Source organism: Lycorma delicatula, chromosome 3, assembly GCF_047948215.1.
Source record: "Lycorma delicatula isolate Av1 chromosome 3, ASM4794821v1, whole genome shotgun sequence".
Taxonomy (NCBI): Eukaryota; Metazoa; Arthropoda; class Insecta; order Hemiptera; family Fulgoridae; genus Lycorma; species Lycorma delicatula.
In genome coordinates, this window is record NC_134457.1 from 71740643 (window position 1) to 71760235 (window position 19593).

General features: G+C 31.3%; 1 protein-coding gene across 2 annotated transcripts in view; it reads right to left on the reverse strand.

Annotated features, from left to right (window-relative positions):
• Window positions 1-19593, reverse strand: part of S1P (membrane-bound transcription factor site-1 protease) — a 74512-nt gene that overhangs the window by 17056 nt on the left and 37863 nt on the right. For both annotated transcript variants that reach the window (XM_075359961.1, XM_075359960.1), the window contains exons 8-12: window positions 18804-18941; window positions 16245-16421; window positions 6244-6421; window positions 3403-3617; window positions 2805-2931 (exon numbers count right to left, since the gene is read on the reverse strand). In XM_075359961.1, coding sequence (XP_075216076.1) covers window positions 2805-2931; window positions 3403-3617; window positions 6244-6421; window positions 16245-16421; window positions 18804-18941 — 835 coding nt within the window. The remainder of the gene's footprint in view (window positions 1-2804; window positions 2932-3402; window positions 3618-6243; window positions 6422-16244; window positions 16422-18803; window positions 18942-19593) is intronic.

The window sequence follows — 19593 nt, forward strand, 5'->3', positions numbered from 1 at the left end:
GATCAATAATTTAGTCTTTTGGCATGATCTGTAGGTTTCAGTTCTTAAATACACATCGCTTTGTAGGGAAATAGTTTCAGTTCTTTTCTTAAAGTTTTACATGCAATAGCAAGTCCAATATCTTTTTGTTGTGCTTACTTATGCATTGACTGATGGTATTTTGGCCATAGCGTTCAAAATATCAAGCAGCTTCTGTTCGTTTAGTTTAGGTCTTCCACTTCAATCAGTGTCTTCAGCAGAGACTGTTACCCAAAATTTTTCAAATAAGAATTTGAACTGCATTGTGGTGAGAAACAGGAGTATTTGGAAACTTTTCAGAAAACCTGTGCTTCACTAAATCAGTATACTTGTCATCTTTATGAAAGACGTGTTCAGTAAGAAAAATGCATTCCTCTACCGAAAGAACCATTACATTTTTCGCAACAATTGATTCCGATAAAGAAAACAACAAAACGAAACACATTCAATCAGAACTCAACAAACGACTTTTAAGTTTATTACAGAGCAACACCCAATAAACCCAAAGGGCAACCAACCTAATGCTGAAAGAATAGAATACACCACATAATTCTAAAGCATACTGCACACAACTTTCCAAATGTACTGTATATTAGCTACATATTCATATACATGAAGAATTAATTAGTAATTGTATGCAAAAATTTGTAACAAAGTTTCTAAGCACAAACATTAAGCATGCAACCTGCAACTTTGTTCCACTAAGAATACATTCACACAGTAATTTATTTTCATTTATTAATGTATATTTGCTATAAAATTCATTTCTCATGGGATAAAATGGCAGGTAGACTGAAAAGACAGAAGGTGAGGTCAAATTAGTTTAAAAAAATAATAGAATTGGGTGAAAGTTTTCATACAGAGCATGATTTAAAACAAAAAAAAAACAAATATTTCTCACATAAGATAAATAAATACTTTTGTATAAGATTATTATGAAAAAAGATAGATATAAAGGAATTCATTAAATAATCCAGAGATTAATGATAACTTACTACATTCATGAACAAAGTTCAAAATTTAGCTACCACAAACATAATGTTAAAAAATGTTCACCAAAATATAAAAAATCCAAAGGTCATAATGTGTATATATTTATAAAAAATTAGTTTACTCGGTGTGCAATAATGGGATTGAAAACTAATACCTGAAAAGTCACTGAATTTTCAAGCATTTAATTCAAACCAAGCAATTGATGGTCAATGAGTTCTCAGAAGCTGACAAAAGCAAAAACCATGAATAACAAACAAATGATACATATATTTAAAAACGTACACAGACAAAATAAGAAGTTTAAAAAAGTAGTAAATTTAACAATTTTATTGTGACAAGAAATTAAAATAAACTAGCTGTACTGATGAATGCAGACATATTTCAGAAAAGATAAAAACTAAAATAAGAACATTAATATAAATAAAATATGCTTAAAAGCATGAATACAGGAAAACATTTTTTAATATGAACTTCAATGTTATGATTTAAACATTTCTAAACCATAAACAATATGAAACAGTTTCAACACGTTACTTATTAATTTTAATACAGAAGACTGATTAATTACAGTAAATAATTACTTTTGTATGACTAGAAACGACAGGCTGAAAATCACTGTTAAACATAATAAAAGGATACTAATATAAAAAGACACACTACTTCATTAATAAAAAGTGATAAAAAAAAGGAAATAAAAGAAAAGAGAATTGATTTTTATTCAAGTTCAACAACAATGGCAACCAGATCTACATTGAAAACACAAAGCATTACAGTAATATTCATATCCTTTCATACTGTGGGTTTAAACACAATGGTACTGTAATACTGGGATAAGGTAAATGGCCTAATTATGGTAAATATACCTAATTATTACACACAAGAGATTTACTATTTTATATGGAAGATCAACAAAAAGAGGTTTAACCTTACACTATCAGTTCTTTGAGTGCTTTTCCATTAATTGCTTAATTCTACTTAACGTAAGTAAAGTTTACAAACTGGAAAGAACCATACAACTTTAAATTAAACAGATCTAAGTAACAACTCTAAAGTAAGTAGACCTAAAATACCATGGTCAGGTCATGGAACTTTAGATCAGATTGTTATTTTTAATACTGTTACTTATTTAACTTGTAATCTAGCTTGTTTTTGTTTTGGTCATGAGAATATATCACCATCTTATACACTTCCATTGATACATGGAAGGGCAATCTGACAAAAGTAGTTCTAATTTAATGGATCTAGATATCTTTTTGTACATGTTTTTTAACAACATAGTTATTAAATCATGCACACCCTGTAATGTTTCTTGATACCTGGTCTACTACATTACATGCTTTTTCCAATGAATTACATTTGTATGTAGAATGTAGTTTTTTTTTTGTTAAAATATTCAAAAATGAAATGTAATGTTTGGGTGAATCCAATTTTATTTGCACATAATTATTACAAAAATATTAGTGGCATACATGTATACATAATACTTTTTAAAATCAACTGAAATAATTTCAGAAACATTAAAAATGCAAAAATCAGTCATAAAAATAGTACCGGTATATTTTGCAATTTCTTCACTAATAGAGAAAGATTAGCAGGTGAAAAATTTAATCTGAGTTTTACAAGGTAAGTAAAGCATGAAAATTAGCTAATCTTAAGCATCTCTAAATTAGTTAACCTAAATTTAAAATGAAAAATGCAACAAAAACAAATCTATTTCATTATTAGCCAACTTAATACAAATTAACAACAAAAATGGCATCAAATTTTAAATACCTTAACATTTAAATACTCACTTTGAAATTGGTATGAATGTGATCTCCGTTCCAATCAAGAGGATCATTTTTAGTACGTAAATTGTCACGAGGAAAGTAACCAGGTGGATAACGAAGATTATGATACTGATCCCATAGTATTCGTTTCCTACAGTTCAAAGATATTTTTTGTAATTAAAAAAAGTATTATCATGAAATACACAAACAAAATAATAAAAATGAGAATCATTACACCTTATACCTATTCACTGACATTCAAAAAGTAAAATACTTTTCATAAAATGTACATCAGTGAATGTGCATCTACTAAGTAATATTGCTGGGTAACTTGTGTGATAGTATTGAATGCATTTTATAAACAAAAATTATATTATCATTAAAAATCAATTGAAATCTGGTTTAAACAGATCTTAATGAAAGAATTCCAAAATTATAGACGTTTAAGCATTCTTTTTAAGCTATAAAATGTGGATTAATAAACCCTTCTGCTTGCATCATATATTTCACAAATTTACAATTTCTTATCTCTATTGGTTTGACCACTTATAAATAATTCCACACTACTCATACAACTACAACAATAATCCATGTAATTCAACATTTTGAAGGATATACTGACTGTCTAGGAGGTGTTGGTATAATCTGAACTTTAATAGCAAGTTTAATAGTAGAAGTTCGAGGTTCTGTTTCACCCTCATCAGGTGGAGACTCAACGGTCAACTCAACATGCCCTTGAGCCAGTCCAGTCCATGAAGAAGCTATTCTGGTCACTGATAAACTAACTCCCAACCAACCAGACCATGGCCACAATACCTCACTGTAAGTCAGCGATACCTAAACCAAAAACAAACAATAATGAACATTTATAAATCAATAATTTTTAGAGATCATTATTTAATCAAATGTAAAAAGAATTTTGAAGAAATACAAGATGTCTTATGTTAATAAAAAGAGCCCTATTACCTAGTTTCATTTTGTTGTTATCAGTCAATGTTAAAAATTTAAGTTTCTTTGGCCGGTTACAAATTTATTCAGAAAAATAAGACTAAAATTACTCATATTAAATCTCATTATTTATAAAACAGTGCATAACAGATTAACAGCTAAAACTTGGAAATAGTTCTGATAGCAAATATATTAGCCTCAGCATGTTTTAGCCTGAGACTTACGTTCGATGAGTGGGTACTTCTGTTATTAAAATGGTTTATATCTGTAAAAATAAAATGATATTGTTTAAGAGATAGTAATTTTATAAATATAATACTATACATACAAATACCATTCTCCTGGTTCAACGATGCTTATTATTCAGTTATTTATTAAGCTATTAACAGGCTGCTAAATGGTTTGGAAGACATAACCAACACAAATGTTTAAAAACACAATCATATATAATATATAATTGTATTAAAAGCACTCTACTCTGTTGAAAAGTTTATCTATAAACAGACTGAGACTACATGACCTCATTTTATTTTGAATTATTGATGTTAAATGGGTTTATATTTTAAACACTGCTTATAGATTTTAAAAATTGTTTAAAATTTAAATTTTACTAGAACAAAAATGTTGAATAAAAATAGTTTTTATTCCAATGTAGAGTTCCTTTCTCTTCCAAATAAAACGTGTATTAAGACTTTGATAACTTTTAACTCAACCTAACTTGCTATCTAATTTTAAAATAAAATACCTGACATGTAAAAAAAATCATTCTAAATTCATTCTATATCTCATTTCATTCTAAATTATCATTCCAATAGCTTTCTTTGTTGATTAAGAGCTTTCTTATCTGTTAACAGTCTGCTTTTAACACATTCTCTACTTCATCAATCCTCTAAATAATTTCATTTTTTGAGTAATAAAATTCTGCTACTATCAGTATATTGTAATTTACATGATTTCCTACAACGATAGGAATTAAATTTTTATGACATTTAACTCCTCACTATTCACCTTTCTATTTCATTACTTTTGTTTCACTCTTTACTTTCACACTGAAATCCTACTCCATCAATGAATCTATTCATTACTTTTAACACATTCCTGTTTTCAACTAAATTAAAATCCAAAGCTTATCATTTTTAATTTTTGTCCCAGATTGTTACTCAGCTAACAGGAAAATTAAAAAGCAAAGGGTACACAAATCCCATCCAAGTACATTCCTTTCTGTATTACAGAATACCTTTCACTTTCTACACTTGTTATCAGTACCTGATGGTGTACAAATTTACAAAACCCTTATTTCTCAATATTTCAATTCTATGTTTTACTTCTTAACTTATGACAATCCACTCCATTAAAAATGTTAAAAAATGGTTCTTATATATACATTTTCTGTATAACAGCTTCATCTTCTTTTATCTAGCTTCAAGATAAAAGACTTATATGTAATATACTTGCACAACTGGAGGCTATGTACTTTTAGAATTAATGCATCAGCCATTGAGGTGACTCGCTCACATTTTTTTCTGAGAATTTTCATTTTTTAACCTCACTTAGATTTTAAAAGGAATAGTAAGTTTAGCTTTATTTAATACGTACCTTGGCCCAGGGTTTGGCCTTTTATGCATCCCCTCAGAAAATTTGTTAAAAAAAGAGGCAACTACAATAAACAGACTGGCTACTATTATGTTTCAGCATGGTACCATAGTTGAGCAAACCTCATGGTACTTAAACACAGAAAAAGGTATACAAAGATAATAAAAGGTAAATGGTAGGAAAAGGACTATCAACCCACAGAGGCTGATTGAGGAAGTTCTAATGGATGTCTTGCACAGGATTAGATCCTCATTCACTAATAACTTAATTTAATTTTTAGCATTTTTATAAAAAATAGTAAGATCTATTTACAAAGTTTTCGCCAGTTCATCACACTGCACATCATGCTGTCAGCTTGCTTGCAACATGCTACACCACTAAGGTGTTTAGTAACTAATTTATTTTATAAGTTGTATTATAAACTGGTATGGAGTAATAATGGCGATGAATGTGTTACAATCTTTTATATAATACATTTAACAAATTGGATTTTAAGTACATAACTTTTTATTACGCTTTTGTTGAAACAATAAATGAAAACGGCTTTGAATAATGGTCTTGCACTGTAGAAGATGGACAGGCACAGAAAATGCAAAATATTGCTACACAAGTTTTCTATACAATGAAAATCTGAAATCTGACAAGTTCAGCGTTAGTCTTTGGTCAGCACTACCTTCTAACAAATCCAAGATTAAGTACGTGAGAAATAACATTAAAACGACTTAATTTAAAATCAAGGCACATCACTAAAATTATGCATAAAATACATATAATACAATGTACTAACCAGTTACTGCACGTTACCTTTCACAACAAAAAACTATCCTATGCAGGAATCAGTTATTAAAACAGTTTCCAATTTTACATAAAAACTAATTAACAATTTAAATAATGCAAATTACAATGTAAATTATATAATTACCTCAAGATGTTGACCAAACTGGGGGATGTACGGATACCACTGTGGTTTTCCTAAAATTCTACCAGAAACTCCAAGTCCATTAAGAATAGTAACATTAATAATTGTAGGCATTGCACCATAATATAAAGGTTGTGTGCAATATGGCCACATGTACTGACATTCACTTAGATCAATGTAACTGGAAAAAATATACAAATAAATGTACAGTTAGAAAAAATATGTGAAACAATTTAATTACAAAATCATCTGCAAAGTATCGCTTGCTTGGTGATATGATTGGAATTATGTGAATTATTATGTTTACAAATGTTTTAACTAATACATACATAAACTTCAAATCAATACCGCCATTTGATAGTTAGTTACTACAAAAGCAGTAAATCTGGGTGTAATATTTAAAATAAAAATCAGTTACAAGTATTTAGAACAGTGTTTTAACACCAAACTTAGTAAAAAAATCTGTAAAACTTTAAATGAAACATTGAAGCAGTTGAAAATGGCATATGGTATGAATTTTCCAATAAAATCAAGTGTGTGAGTGGCATAAGAAATTCAAAGATAAGCAAAATGTGAACAACAGCTTCAGAAGGGAGCAAACCAAAACAAAACTGACATATTTGAACAGAGTGTGAGATTTGGTATGGTCCCACAGATGATTAAATATGTAATTAGCAGTTGATGAAAAGATTAATGGGACTGAAAAGATTAAGAGAATCTGTTTACAGGAAGAAATGAATTGTGTTCTGAGAAGTGGATCATCTATCATGGCAATGTACCAAGCTGATCATTGTGAGAGTGTCTAGTCCAAAAATATTATAATAAAATTAGGTTTCCTGCTTATTTACAGATTTAGCTTCTTGTGATTTTTGGCTGTTTTCAAAATTAAAAACTGCACAAAAAGGAAAAAGATATTCTGATATTACTGATATCCAACACAATGTGATAAAGGGATCATGAGTATTCTGGAAAAAGAATTCCAAGCCTGTTTTCACAAATAGGTACACCATCTAAATACAAAGAAAATTCTTCTGAGTAGTATCACTAATGTTCAGTTCCTAACTAATGAAGCACTAATGTTATGCTTCTAACACAACAGTATCACAATGTTCAGTTCTAAACAAGATAGGTATGATCTAGGAATAAACTGTCACACCATACACAAACAAATTGACAATTCAACTTTGAAACCATGAAAACTAATGACAGTGTGTAAAAAAAAATTATATAAATAATAATGTAATATTTTTCTTAAGGAAGAATTAAAGCTCACTGATGTACATTCTGATCACATTTTATTTTAAATGAAAAGAGCAGCTCTACACCTACTCTACTTCCATTTAATAGAACTAAGCCCGTTTATGAATATGTATGTAGTCAACAACACAGAAATGCTGCCCACCAGTAAATACTCTCAACTATTTTTCAGTTTTACATAAAATTTAACACAGAGACTAGTAAGAAACAAGAAATCAAGCAAAATAAAACTGATTTCTGTTTCAATAAACTTACGTTCATGTACAATAACAATCAATTTTTATGATTTTATATATCAAATTCTGCTACAAATGACTAAATACCATCTGAATTACAGGGTGGTGCATGAAATGATCAACATTTAGTTTTGTTAAAAAATAAATCACAATACAGAAAAGTAAAATACATAGTGTTTACTATATAACTGGAGATTATGTTCTGCTTATCACATGTTCAATATGACCACCACCACGTCTAGCAACTTCTTTAACACAAACTCCTATGTTATTAATAACTCAACAATACATATCCTCGGTTATCTCATTGCACACCTCAATGAGCAGCACTTGCAGTTCCATCAGTGTACGAGAATGTTTAGGGAAAATTTCTTCCTTTAGAAATCCCCAAAGAAAATAATCACACAAACTCAAATCAGGACTGTTTGGGGGTCAGTTCTGACCATACGCAAAACGATTAGGAAATCGGTTTGAAATGATGTGTATGTTAAACATTTCATGCAGAAAGTCTAAAACAAGATTAGCTGTATGTGGTCTGGCTCCATCTTGCATGAACCACTCGTTTTCTAATTGAAACCCTTTTGCAAGAAGCTGTGGAACAAAATTATTATGCAGCCTGTTTAGATAACGTTCACTGTTCACTGTCTGTTCAAAAAAGAATGGCCCTATTATCCCATGACTTGAGGTAGTGGCCCATACTGTAATTTTCAGAGTATGATGTACCTTTTCATGAAGTACATGTGGATTTTTGAAAACCCAAACACGCACATTTTGTTTATTAACAACTCTATCTTGGTGAAAATGTGCCTCATCTGTAAAGCAAACATTGTTCAACAATACATCTTGGTTCACAGCCCATTCAGCGAATGACATTCTTTGCTGTTTGTTGTCAACCGTTAATTTAGGCAGCACTGTTATTCTATATGGATACAAATGCAAATCGGTTTTTAAAATTTGCTGCACAGATCACAGAGAAATCCCAAGTAGTGCTGGTGCTTTTCTTGTTGATTTGCCCGGGCTCCTCAGCAACTCTGCTCTGACAGCTTCGACATTCTGTGGAGAACGGACATTGGCAGGCCATTCGCGCTTATTCTCAAATACTGAACTATCACTATTAAATTTTTCTTTAAGTCTACGTATTATTTTAAATGATTGCGACCACCAAGTTTAAAAATGTGCATGAAACCGTCTTTGTGTAAGCACTACACTTTTCGTTTCATTAAAAAACAACACTGTCTTTATGCACTGTTCAACAGTCAGTCTTACTTTGTCAGCCATCTTAGAATGATACACAAACAGTGCACTCAGGAAGAAAACAAACTAATCTTTATGAACTGCTGTCACTTTCGCCAACATAAAACATATAAATAATTATTAACCTAAACAATTATTGCCAAAACATTGTTGGATCATTTCGTGCGCCACGTGTTTATTTATAGAACTGATTAATTAAAGATTTTCTTTCATTGAAACAATATTACTTTGTCAACAAATTTTTAAATAATACTAATTAAAAAATTTTAAAACAAGGCCAAAAATTTCTGCTTCTATTCAACATATATATAATGATGTGGTCAATTATTTTCATTAATTTCTTCTAAATTATGAATTCCTGGCATGATTTACACATGTGTTATTATGTACTAATCACACAAAAGATTGTATACTTATAACTCTTAAAACTAATTTAACAATATACACCTGTGTAAATGTTAGGTCCATAAATTAACAATTACAGGTGATTTGATTAAACACAACTTCCTCCTTCGATATGGTGGCACATCCACCACCTCCTAGATTAACCAACACCCTACATCAAACTTATCAAGGAATGTAAGGAATGAAATAGGTATCCCATTTCTTTATTGAATGTGGCATACCAGCATGCCAATATACTAAAATCCAGGTTTTATACAACCCTACAAGCAATACCTTCACTCTGTTCACCATAGGAACTGCTTGTATAATATGCATCATCATCAAGAGAAAGTATCTCTTGACTAGTGGTAATTTAACTTTAACTAACATACCACAAATGTCTCACAGCAGATATAATCAACAAATTAATGTATTATTAAAAAAAACTGCATTATACGCACTAAGTAGGGTTAAATAATATTATCACTACCTTTTATGTCCACAAGGATCACTTTAGTCAGTCTGTTATCCAAGTCTTTTCAATGGGACTGTTTGGGCCTTGCAGTTCTCCCAGTACTTTTTCATACATTTTGATTTTTGTGCCCTTTCTAGTGTTGAAATTATTCATGGTGTGAGGTTTTTTTTGTGAGTGTGAAGCAAGTGTTTCTGTTCTTCATTTTTTTGTTTAATTTTATCTTATCCATGGTGTCTACTGGTGTAAGGCCAATTTCCTTCAGATCATCTCTTATTTCTCTAATCCATCTGCATCCTGTCTTGTGTTTTTCGAGTTAAGATTGTACTGCACTAGCTGTTTCAGAGTTTTGAATCTTGCATCCTCATGATATGTTCAAAGAATCCTAGACTCCTTGTATGCATGGTATCAGTGATGGGTTCTAATTCTTAGTAGCTGACTTTGTTGGGCACAATCCATCACTGCCCATCTTTCTGATACTTTTTATTGATGCAGGTTTTTCCGATTCTTCTTTTGATTTTCTGGAGTCTTGACTATCTTTGATTGTTCGTTCAGGTGGAATAGTGTTTCTGCTGCATAAGTGGCTTCTGGTTTTATAACTGTTGTAGTCTTATTTTTGAATTTACTGATAAGCATTATTTATTGTATGTGAAACAGATTAATTTTTGAGCTTTAGCTAGTTTGTTTCTTTTTACTTGAACCAAGGTTTTTCAATTAGGTTGTTTGTTACTATTTCTCTGAGATATTTAAATTGGATTACTATTTTGATTTTATTACCTACACTTTATGTTTACTTCTTTTAATTATGTTGGTTTTTGGGGCATAATTTCTGTCTTTTCGAATGATATTTTGAGACCAATTATATTTGCAATGTTTTGAAGTTCTAATATCTATGATTTAACTTCATCAATGTTGTTTGCTAGCAGTGCAAAATATTCAGCAAAACAAGTTTGTTTTAATTTTTCGGCCTATTTTTACTTTTGGGGGCATTTTATGAGCCACTCCCTCATTACCATTTCCAGACTGCAGATGAATAATAGTGAGGAGAACTCATTTGCTTGGCACAGTCCTATTTGGATCTCAAAAGGTTCTGAGGCGAAGCATCGCCTCAAAGCAATCACCTTAACACAGTTTTGATCCCAAAAGATTCTGAGAGCTCACCTCTGAATTTTACCTTTGACTTAGTGTTTGTGACTCCCTCTATGAATCATGAGACCTTGCCAATGGCGAGCGGGCCTGAGTCTCAATGAAACAGAGAAGCTGGACCGAAGGTATACCTTCCTTGGTAAAATATTCCAGAGGTAAACTAGTTCCCCGTTTGGATCTTCGGTTGGGTACTACTAAGGAGGGGTCACCAGAAAAATAAAAAATAACATTCTACGAGTCAGAGTGTGGAATGTTAGCAGTCTAAAAAAGGTTGGTAGCTTAGAAAATTTATAGAGGGGAAATGGATAGGATAAATTTGATGTAGTAGGAATTAGCAAGATTCGGTGGGAAGACGAAAACGACTTTTGGACAGGTGATTTTAGAATAATTAACTAAGCTTCAAATAATGGGCAAGCAGGAGTAGGTTTCGTAATGCACAAGAAGATAGGGAAGAGAGTAAAGTATTTCAAAATACATAGCAATAGAATCATTGTAATAAGGATAAAATCAAAACCAAAACCAATAATGATTGTTAACATCTATATGCCTACAAGCGCCCATGATAATGATGAGGTAGATAGAGTGTGTATAAGAAGAAATTGACAAAACAATTAAACACATAAAAAGGGGATGAAAATTTAATAATGGTTGGAGATTGGAATGCAAGCATTGGAAAAGGCAAGGAAGAAAATATAGTGGGTGAATAGTACCTGAGAAGAAACGATTAGAAGCTTTTAAAAAAGTGGTGCTATAGGAGAACGTTAAAAATCAGATGGGTGGATAGTGACAAATGAAGAGGTATTGCAGCAAATCGATGAAGAAAGAAGCATTTGGAAAAATATAAGAGACAGACTTATAGGCCACATATCAAGGCATCCTGGTATAGTCTCTTTAATATTGGAGGGACAGGTAGAAGAAAAAAATTGTGCAGGTAGGCAACATTTAGAATATGTAAAATAAATTGTTAGGGATGTAGGGGGTATACCGAAATGAAATGACTAGCACTAGTAGGATATCTTGCAGAGCTGCATCAAACCAGTTAAATGACTGAAGACAAAAAAAAAGTGTTTGTAAGGGTCAGTTTTATCATTTTTATTAATTTGATATATAGTTGATATGTCTTAGAATTTTTAGTAGGAATTCTCTGTGGATGCAGTCATAAGTCTTCTTGAAATCTACAAATGTTATCACCAAGTCTCTGTTTCTTTTCCTGTTGTAATTTTTAGCTTGAGACTCATGATCTGGTCTGGACAGCTCCTCCAGGGTCTGAAACCTCCCTGATATTCTCCTAGTTTTTTCTCAAGTTGTGAACCAGTCCTACTGAGGATGATTCTTGAAAGAATTTTGTATGTTGAGTGAGATTCCTCTGTTATTGTTAGGGTCTGTTTTGTCCCCTTTTTTGTGTAGCAGATGGATGAGAGCTGTCATCCAGAATTCTGGATGACAGCCCTCAAGATGAAGATGTTGATGAAGGGAAATTTTTGTTGATCTTCCTGCATGTTTCCAGATCTCTACAAAGTTTAATCTCCTGCTGCTTTGTAATTCTTCATCTCACCCAGTGCTTGGTAGACTTCTTTTGTTATGGAAGGGTTAATGTTTTCTGGTGATGTTATTGGATTGTTGGTGTTGCAGTTTAGATATTCATATTCTGTCGGTTCTTTGCAATTTAGTAGTTTGTTGAAATATTTAGCTACAACTTCCACATTGATTGTTATGGGCTAATTTAGAGTTTTCAATCTTAATTAGCAGGGTTGGGGGTTCATATTTCAAACTGATTTTTAAAGGTTTTGCAGTAGTCTCTCGACTATATTTTAGTGAATTCTTTTTCAATTGACTTCAGTGTGTCTTATTGGTGAAATAGCCATGTTTATGTCTTCCTTCCACTGTTTCATCACATTAGCTGTTCCACCATTGATGTTTTTTACAGGATTTTAATGAGGCCAATTTTTCAGTGATTTGTTTAAGGTAGTTGTTGACTAGATCTTCGACTTTATCCATGATTGTTATTTTTAGGTAGATTTCATAAGAAAGCTGCCAATTGTAATGGGTACCATGATTTGACTTCCAGAAAATTTTGACATACTTCCCGTTTCACATCCCCCAGATCCCAAAACCACCGTCAGTTCAAAATTTATACACATATCATTTTCACTTCCTTGTGAACATGATAATTGCCGTAATTTTGCACCAATCACTTTCAAATTGATTTAAAAATTGATACATAAAAGACCCAAAATCTCAGTCAAGTTCATTAATGGGCAAAATTGGACCATGGGAGTGAAAATGGGAGGGCTTTTTTCAAAAAACAAAATATCACTATAACTTTCTTATTAAGTAAAATATTGAATTCATTTAAAGTTCCTACTATTCTTTGAATAAGGGCCTAAATCTTATCTAAGTAAAGCTTTTTGATATCACCAGGGTGGAAAAATGGGGTTTCAAAGAAAAAAAATCATACCTCCCTTATTAGGCACAGTATCAAATCGGTTTAAGTGCTTGTTAATCCTCTAAACATTACCTAAAACTTTTGTCTGAAACAATTTTTGTTATGACCAATCCTTATGGCAAGGGATAGCCAAAATATTGCTAGAATTGTAAGAAGGTGAGGCTTGTCGTATGCTAAATATGTGAAACTTTTTTTCACATGCAATCATTGTCGTATTGAGTAAATTTGAAGTTTTTGTTAACTTTAAGATGGAAATCTTTATTATTCCCTACTTAGCACCGGTAAAATCTGCCACCACCTTCCAGTGTTCTGAAAGGGATTTTTTCAGTTGCTTTTTGATCATTTTCATTCTTGATTAGTTGGGTAGGGTCCATTTTTCTTTTAGTTTTAGGGGCCTGGTTTTGTTGCTTTCTTTGGATGTACATACACGAGGGATGTTTTTAAAGTAAGTACCATTTTGAAATTCTGCCGTTGCTACGCTGCAGTCAGCATTCCACACATGCGCACTGTGTACCCACACCTATTGGCAAGCCACAGACATCATTACAAAAATATTCAACTGTGTTTACGTTTGATTGTGAGTATTTAAAATGCCTCTGCTGATCGAGAATCCTGTCAACTGTGAAATTCATGGTGCAATTTGTTTTCTTAGTGCTAAAGGCATGAAAGCAGCTGAAATTCATCATCAGATCAGTGAATTGTACGGAGAAAACATTATGAGCGATGGAATGGTATGAAAATGGGTTAGAGCTTTTAAAGATGGCCGCCAGAATGTTCATGATGAGGAACAGAATGAACGACCTTCTGTCATTACTGAAGATTTGGTGCAGAAAGTTGACAAAAAAATGAGAGAGAACAGACGCTTTACCATTTCTTCACTATCTGAAGAGTTTCCTCAAGTTTCAAGAAGTGATGTCTATGAAATTCCGACCAAATGCTTAAATTATTGAAAATTGTGCTCATGCTGGGTACCAAAAATATTGACTGAGGTGTACAAAACCAAACATTTAGGCAGTGCGTTGACTTTTCTTGAGCGGTATGATATACAGGGTGATTTTTTTTAAGCCAAATTGTTACAGGCAATGACACATGGGTGGCTTACATTACATTGGAATCGAAACAGCCAGCAATCCATGGAATGGTGACATTCAACATTGCCCAAGAAAGTGAAGTTTAAGCAGACAATTTAGGCCTGAAAAATCAGGTGTATGGTGTTTTGGGACAGGAGGGGGTGTTGCTGATGAAGTTTTTGCCTTGCGGTGACCCAAACTCTATGACATATTGACTAATATATATAAAAACATGCTGTGTGTGGGTGTGAGCGCATCTATATATATATATATATATTTATTTATAAATTTTATTAATATTTTCCTCTCTCTCTCTCTCTCTCTCTCTCTCTCTCTCTCTCTCTCTCTCTCTCTCTCTCTCTCTCTCCTCTCTCTCTCTCTCTCTCTCTCTCTCTCTCTCTCTCTCTCTCTCTCTCTCTCTCTCTCTCTCTCTCTCTCTCTCTCTCTCTCTCTCTCTCTCTCTCTCTCTCTCTCTCTCTCTCTCTCTCTCTCTCTCTCTCTCTCTCTCTCTCTCTCTCTCTCTCTCTCTCTCTCTCTCTCTCTCTCTCTCTCTCTCTCTCTCTCTCTCTCTCTCTCTCTCTCTCTCTCTCTCTCTCTCTCTCTCTCTCTCTCTCTCTCTCTCTCTCTCTCTCTCTCTCTCTCTCTCTCTCTCTCTCTCTCTCTCTCTCTCTCTCTCTCTCTCTCTCTCTCTCTCTCTCTCTCTCTCTCTCTCTCTCTCTCTCTCTCTCTCTCTCTCTCTCTCTCTCTCTCTCTCTCTCTCTCTCTCTCTCTCTCTCTCTCTCTCTCTCTCTCTCTCTCTCTCTCTCTCTCTCTCTCTCTCTCTCTCTCTCTCTCTCTCTCTCTCTCTGTGTGTGTGTGTGTGTGTGTGTGTGTGTGTGTGTGTGTGTGTGTGTGTGTGTGTGTGTGTGTGTGTGTGTGTGTGTGTGTGTGTGTGTGTGTGTGTGTGTGTGTGAGAGAGAGAGAGAGTGAGAGAGCATCTATATATATATTATATTTATAAGTTTTATTTATATTTCCTAATATAAATAAATATACACAGACTTTTTATTCCATCACCATGGCCACTTCAATTTTCACAGTTCTTTCCTATCAAGGCATTCATAACAAATTCAAATAATTAAGAAATTCCCTCACCCAAAATTTTAATAATTATGGAAACTCCATTTTCTATGATTATCAAATTTTATTTCCTTTTATTTTCTTCTAAATACTTTTCAAAATGTATATAACTTTTTGAGTTTTAAGTACATTTCAAATCTATGTTTTCTTATTTATCTAACTATATATACGTTTGCATTATTTAACTATGCATAGTTTTTACCTAATTAATACATACAATCAACTATTTCAACCGAAATTTTAGTGAATTCAAAAGTTTTCCCTCTTGAAATCCAAATCAATTACTGTGTTTCTGGATAAACAACAAATAAGAATAGGAAAATCAAAATTTAACAAATCACTTTTTACAATTCATTTAAAATAAGAATGATGGTAGTACACAAACCAACTGGTTTTAGCCTGAATGAAATTAGAAGATAAAATTGCTTAGTAAAAACTATACTTATTCAAAACGTATGTCTCCAAAACCAGTACTTTAATAGTTCTTAAACATCATTTTACATTCAAGTATCAGTTATGAATCTAAAAGAACCTCACTTTTACACCTTTTGTATTATCACAATATGGTTCTTAAAAACGGTGTTTTATTACATTAACAAAATATAATAACATAAAATTACCTTGGACTGAAGCTAGCTTGTGGTTTATAGCTATTAAGTATCTGATAAGCTTTCAAAAGGTCTAATTTGCCATGACCCTGCTCAAACATGTTAACACCTGGTAGTCGACGTGCTGATGCCATTAACGCTTGTTTCATACTAGCTGGATTAATGGCATTACCACGATGTAATACACCACTACAGACATTAAAATTTATTTAATTACTACTTAACATATTAATTATAACAGAAAATTAAAAATTGTACTATAAAATTTGAATATATATAATAACATCCTCATAGCACAATAATATCACAATATCTGGGATGTTTCAGCAAGTTACATCCCAGAAAATTAAAGAGAGGAATACGAGTAGAATCCGAATGGTTAAAGTTAATAAATCAGTTGTTTCTTATAGATAACTATAAAAAAACATTGAATGTAGTTCCACCAAATTCTACCGTTCTTTAATACTAATGAAGATATAACAGTAGATGTCTATTAATCTATACTGATGAAACATTTTGTTTATTGTTCATACTGATAGACAGCTGAGTTAACAAAGACATAAGCATAAGCAATAGCATCAAGTCCCTCAAATGGAGATTAATAAATATCGAAGTACAATAAAACTAACTAAATTTTAACAACTTTCAGTTTTAATAAATTTATTCTCTTGAATTGGTCTTTTTTATGAAAAGACCCATCTCAATTAAACACTTTTTCAAGAATATTCTGATACCAGAATATAATATATATAATCTTAGATTCACTTTTTTCACTTCAAAGAAACAATAATGGAACTAAATTGAAGTTTTAAGTGAAATAAAAAATAACAATATTCTTCAACAAAATGCACAAAAATTTAAGTAGGCATTTTAGGTATTAAGCTTGTAAACAACGCTTACAATTCAATGAACATAGAACATGGTGAAATAATTCATATAATCCTTATGATAATTCAAGTAACCCATACAGAATTACAATAACTCCACTATTATGAGATGTTCACAGCAATGTTTTAATAATCAAAAACACTACGTTATGTAAATTTTTAAACTGCTCCAGAGCATATACACCCTCTCCATTAATGAAAGAAGTGTAATCCTCAAACTCACAGAAACACTCATTATATCCATGTATAAACAAACAACAGTTTCTTTGCTTAATTATCTTTAAATTCGCCATTAAACTGGCTTTTTTTTAAAAAATAAGAAATATAAAGAAAAAACAGACAATCACAAATTATATGCTTCTTACTGAAAATTGTAATATCAACTTCAAGACTCAAATTCAAGTGCCTATTTTGAAACAAAGCAGAAATGTTTGCCAAAAAAATCAGAAAATCAGATGATGGAGGTAAACATGTTTTCAAATACCATACTACAGACAACAATCTGAAAACAACAAAAAAGTTAATTAACTTTAAATATATGATTTTCATTGCCACCATAAATAAGTTGAGTGTAAATGTGTTTTATTCATCAGAAACTTTTAAAATACATAATAAATAGAATTTCATCTACTTATTTCACACTTTGACAGGCATTTAATCTGGATGCAAATAATGATTTAACTTGCTAATTAACTGAATTTTTGATTAAATTTACACTTTTCTAACTATATAAGTAAGAATTATATATTATAATAATATAGTAATTAATAGCAAACAACATTATAATAATAGTAAATAATATTAGTAGTTAATATAGTAATCACATAGTATAGTTGGTCACATATTACATTAAAGTTTTTATTTTATTAATTTATACAATATTCCATTGTCCACATATCTAACGTAGTCTTCTTCATTCAAAACACACTGGTGGCTAATCTCTTGTTTGAAAAATGTGTACCAGCAATTTGTTGAATTCATGGAATGCCAGGCCAGTATACGTTACTTAGAACCCAACAACAGTACAGTCTACAGGGCCATGTCAAGGAGAAACATATTTAAATGCAACTGGTTTAGCAACACCTCCCAACTGGAAAGACTAGTGCTTAACCATCTATACCACTACAATATATCTGGTGTAATTGTAATCCCTGCATTACTTTCCATTCCAATTTTTTTTTTCACTTTTTTCTGAATTACTTTTTACTCATTCATCTACAATGTAAATTAAAGTAACACATCTAATAATATTAATTAGAAGAAATAACAAATGAAGCAGAAATCAACTGCAAATGACATAATATTTTATAGACTAAAATAAAATGCTATTGTATAAAATTATAAATCAAATTCTGCTTTTTTAAAAAAAATTATTTTCATTTATACATATATATGAATCTACCATTACTGTTTACACTGAAAATCAAAATCACTAATCTTCAGTTTCACTGAAATGAAAAATGAAAATCTTTCATATCAACTCTGATATTTTTTTAAAAGAATAATAAAAATTTATAAAACTACAAATAAATTTTTTTTTAAATTTTAATATAAAATCCTATTTTCGAAATTTAAGAAAATGATAAAAAAAAGTTAATTTTCTAACATTTAAAACCTTAATTTACTTAATATTAATTAAACAAGGAACTTATTATTGTTCTCAGATGCAAAATTTCTGCCAAACCTTGCAAGAAGTGTAACAGCTCCTGCAACAACTGGTGATGCAACACTTGTTCCAGATAATGTTCTACAACCCCCCTTTATACTGGAACCACGAACTGCTGAACCATAGGTCACAATATCTGGTTTGACACGTCCATATCTAAAACACATGAAAATTCAAAACAAATTTTAATAACACAAATGAAGAGAAATATTACAAAAACCAATGTTCTCTCTCTCTCTCTCTCTCTCGATATATATATATATATATATATATATATATATGTGTGTGTGTGTGTGTGTGTGTGTGTGTGTGTGTGTGTGTGTGTGTGTGTGTGTGTGTGTGTGTGTTATGAAACTAATCAAATTTCTGTTTTATTTTACACTGATATTGGATTACTTCAACAGATTTTATGTACATTATAATTTTTGATATAATACTTCAATATATACCATATACATACACAGTGAAGACTTTGCTAAGCAAAAAACTCCTTAAAATGTACAGTTTCCCAAGTACCAATTTAATCACTTTATTTTTTTACAGGCTATTCTGATTTTTTATTTCCTTTCCATCTTAAGGAATAAATTTAATTTATTCTTTTTAAGGAATAAATTAAAAGTAAAATTCATGTTTCTTTTCCATTTCCATATTATGGAGTTTTCTGTCTTGAAGAGATTAATTTCTACTAAAGTGCTGGGTTTTAGGTACATTTTCAAGGTTAACTAAAACCAGAAATCCACTCTTCTGATGCAATTACTATGACAGAGTTTTTATATGTTGATAGGTCTGGAAAATGTTGTAGTTGATA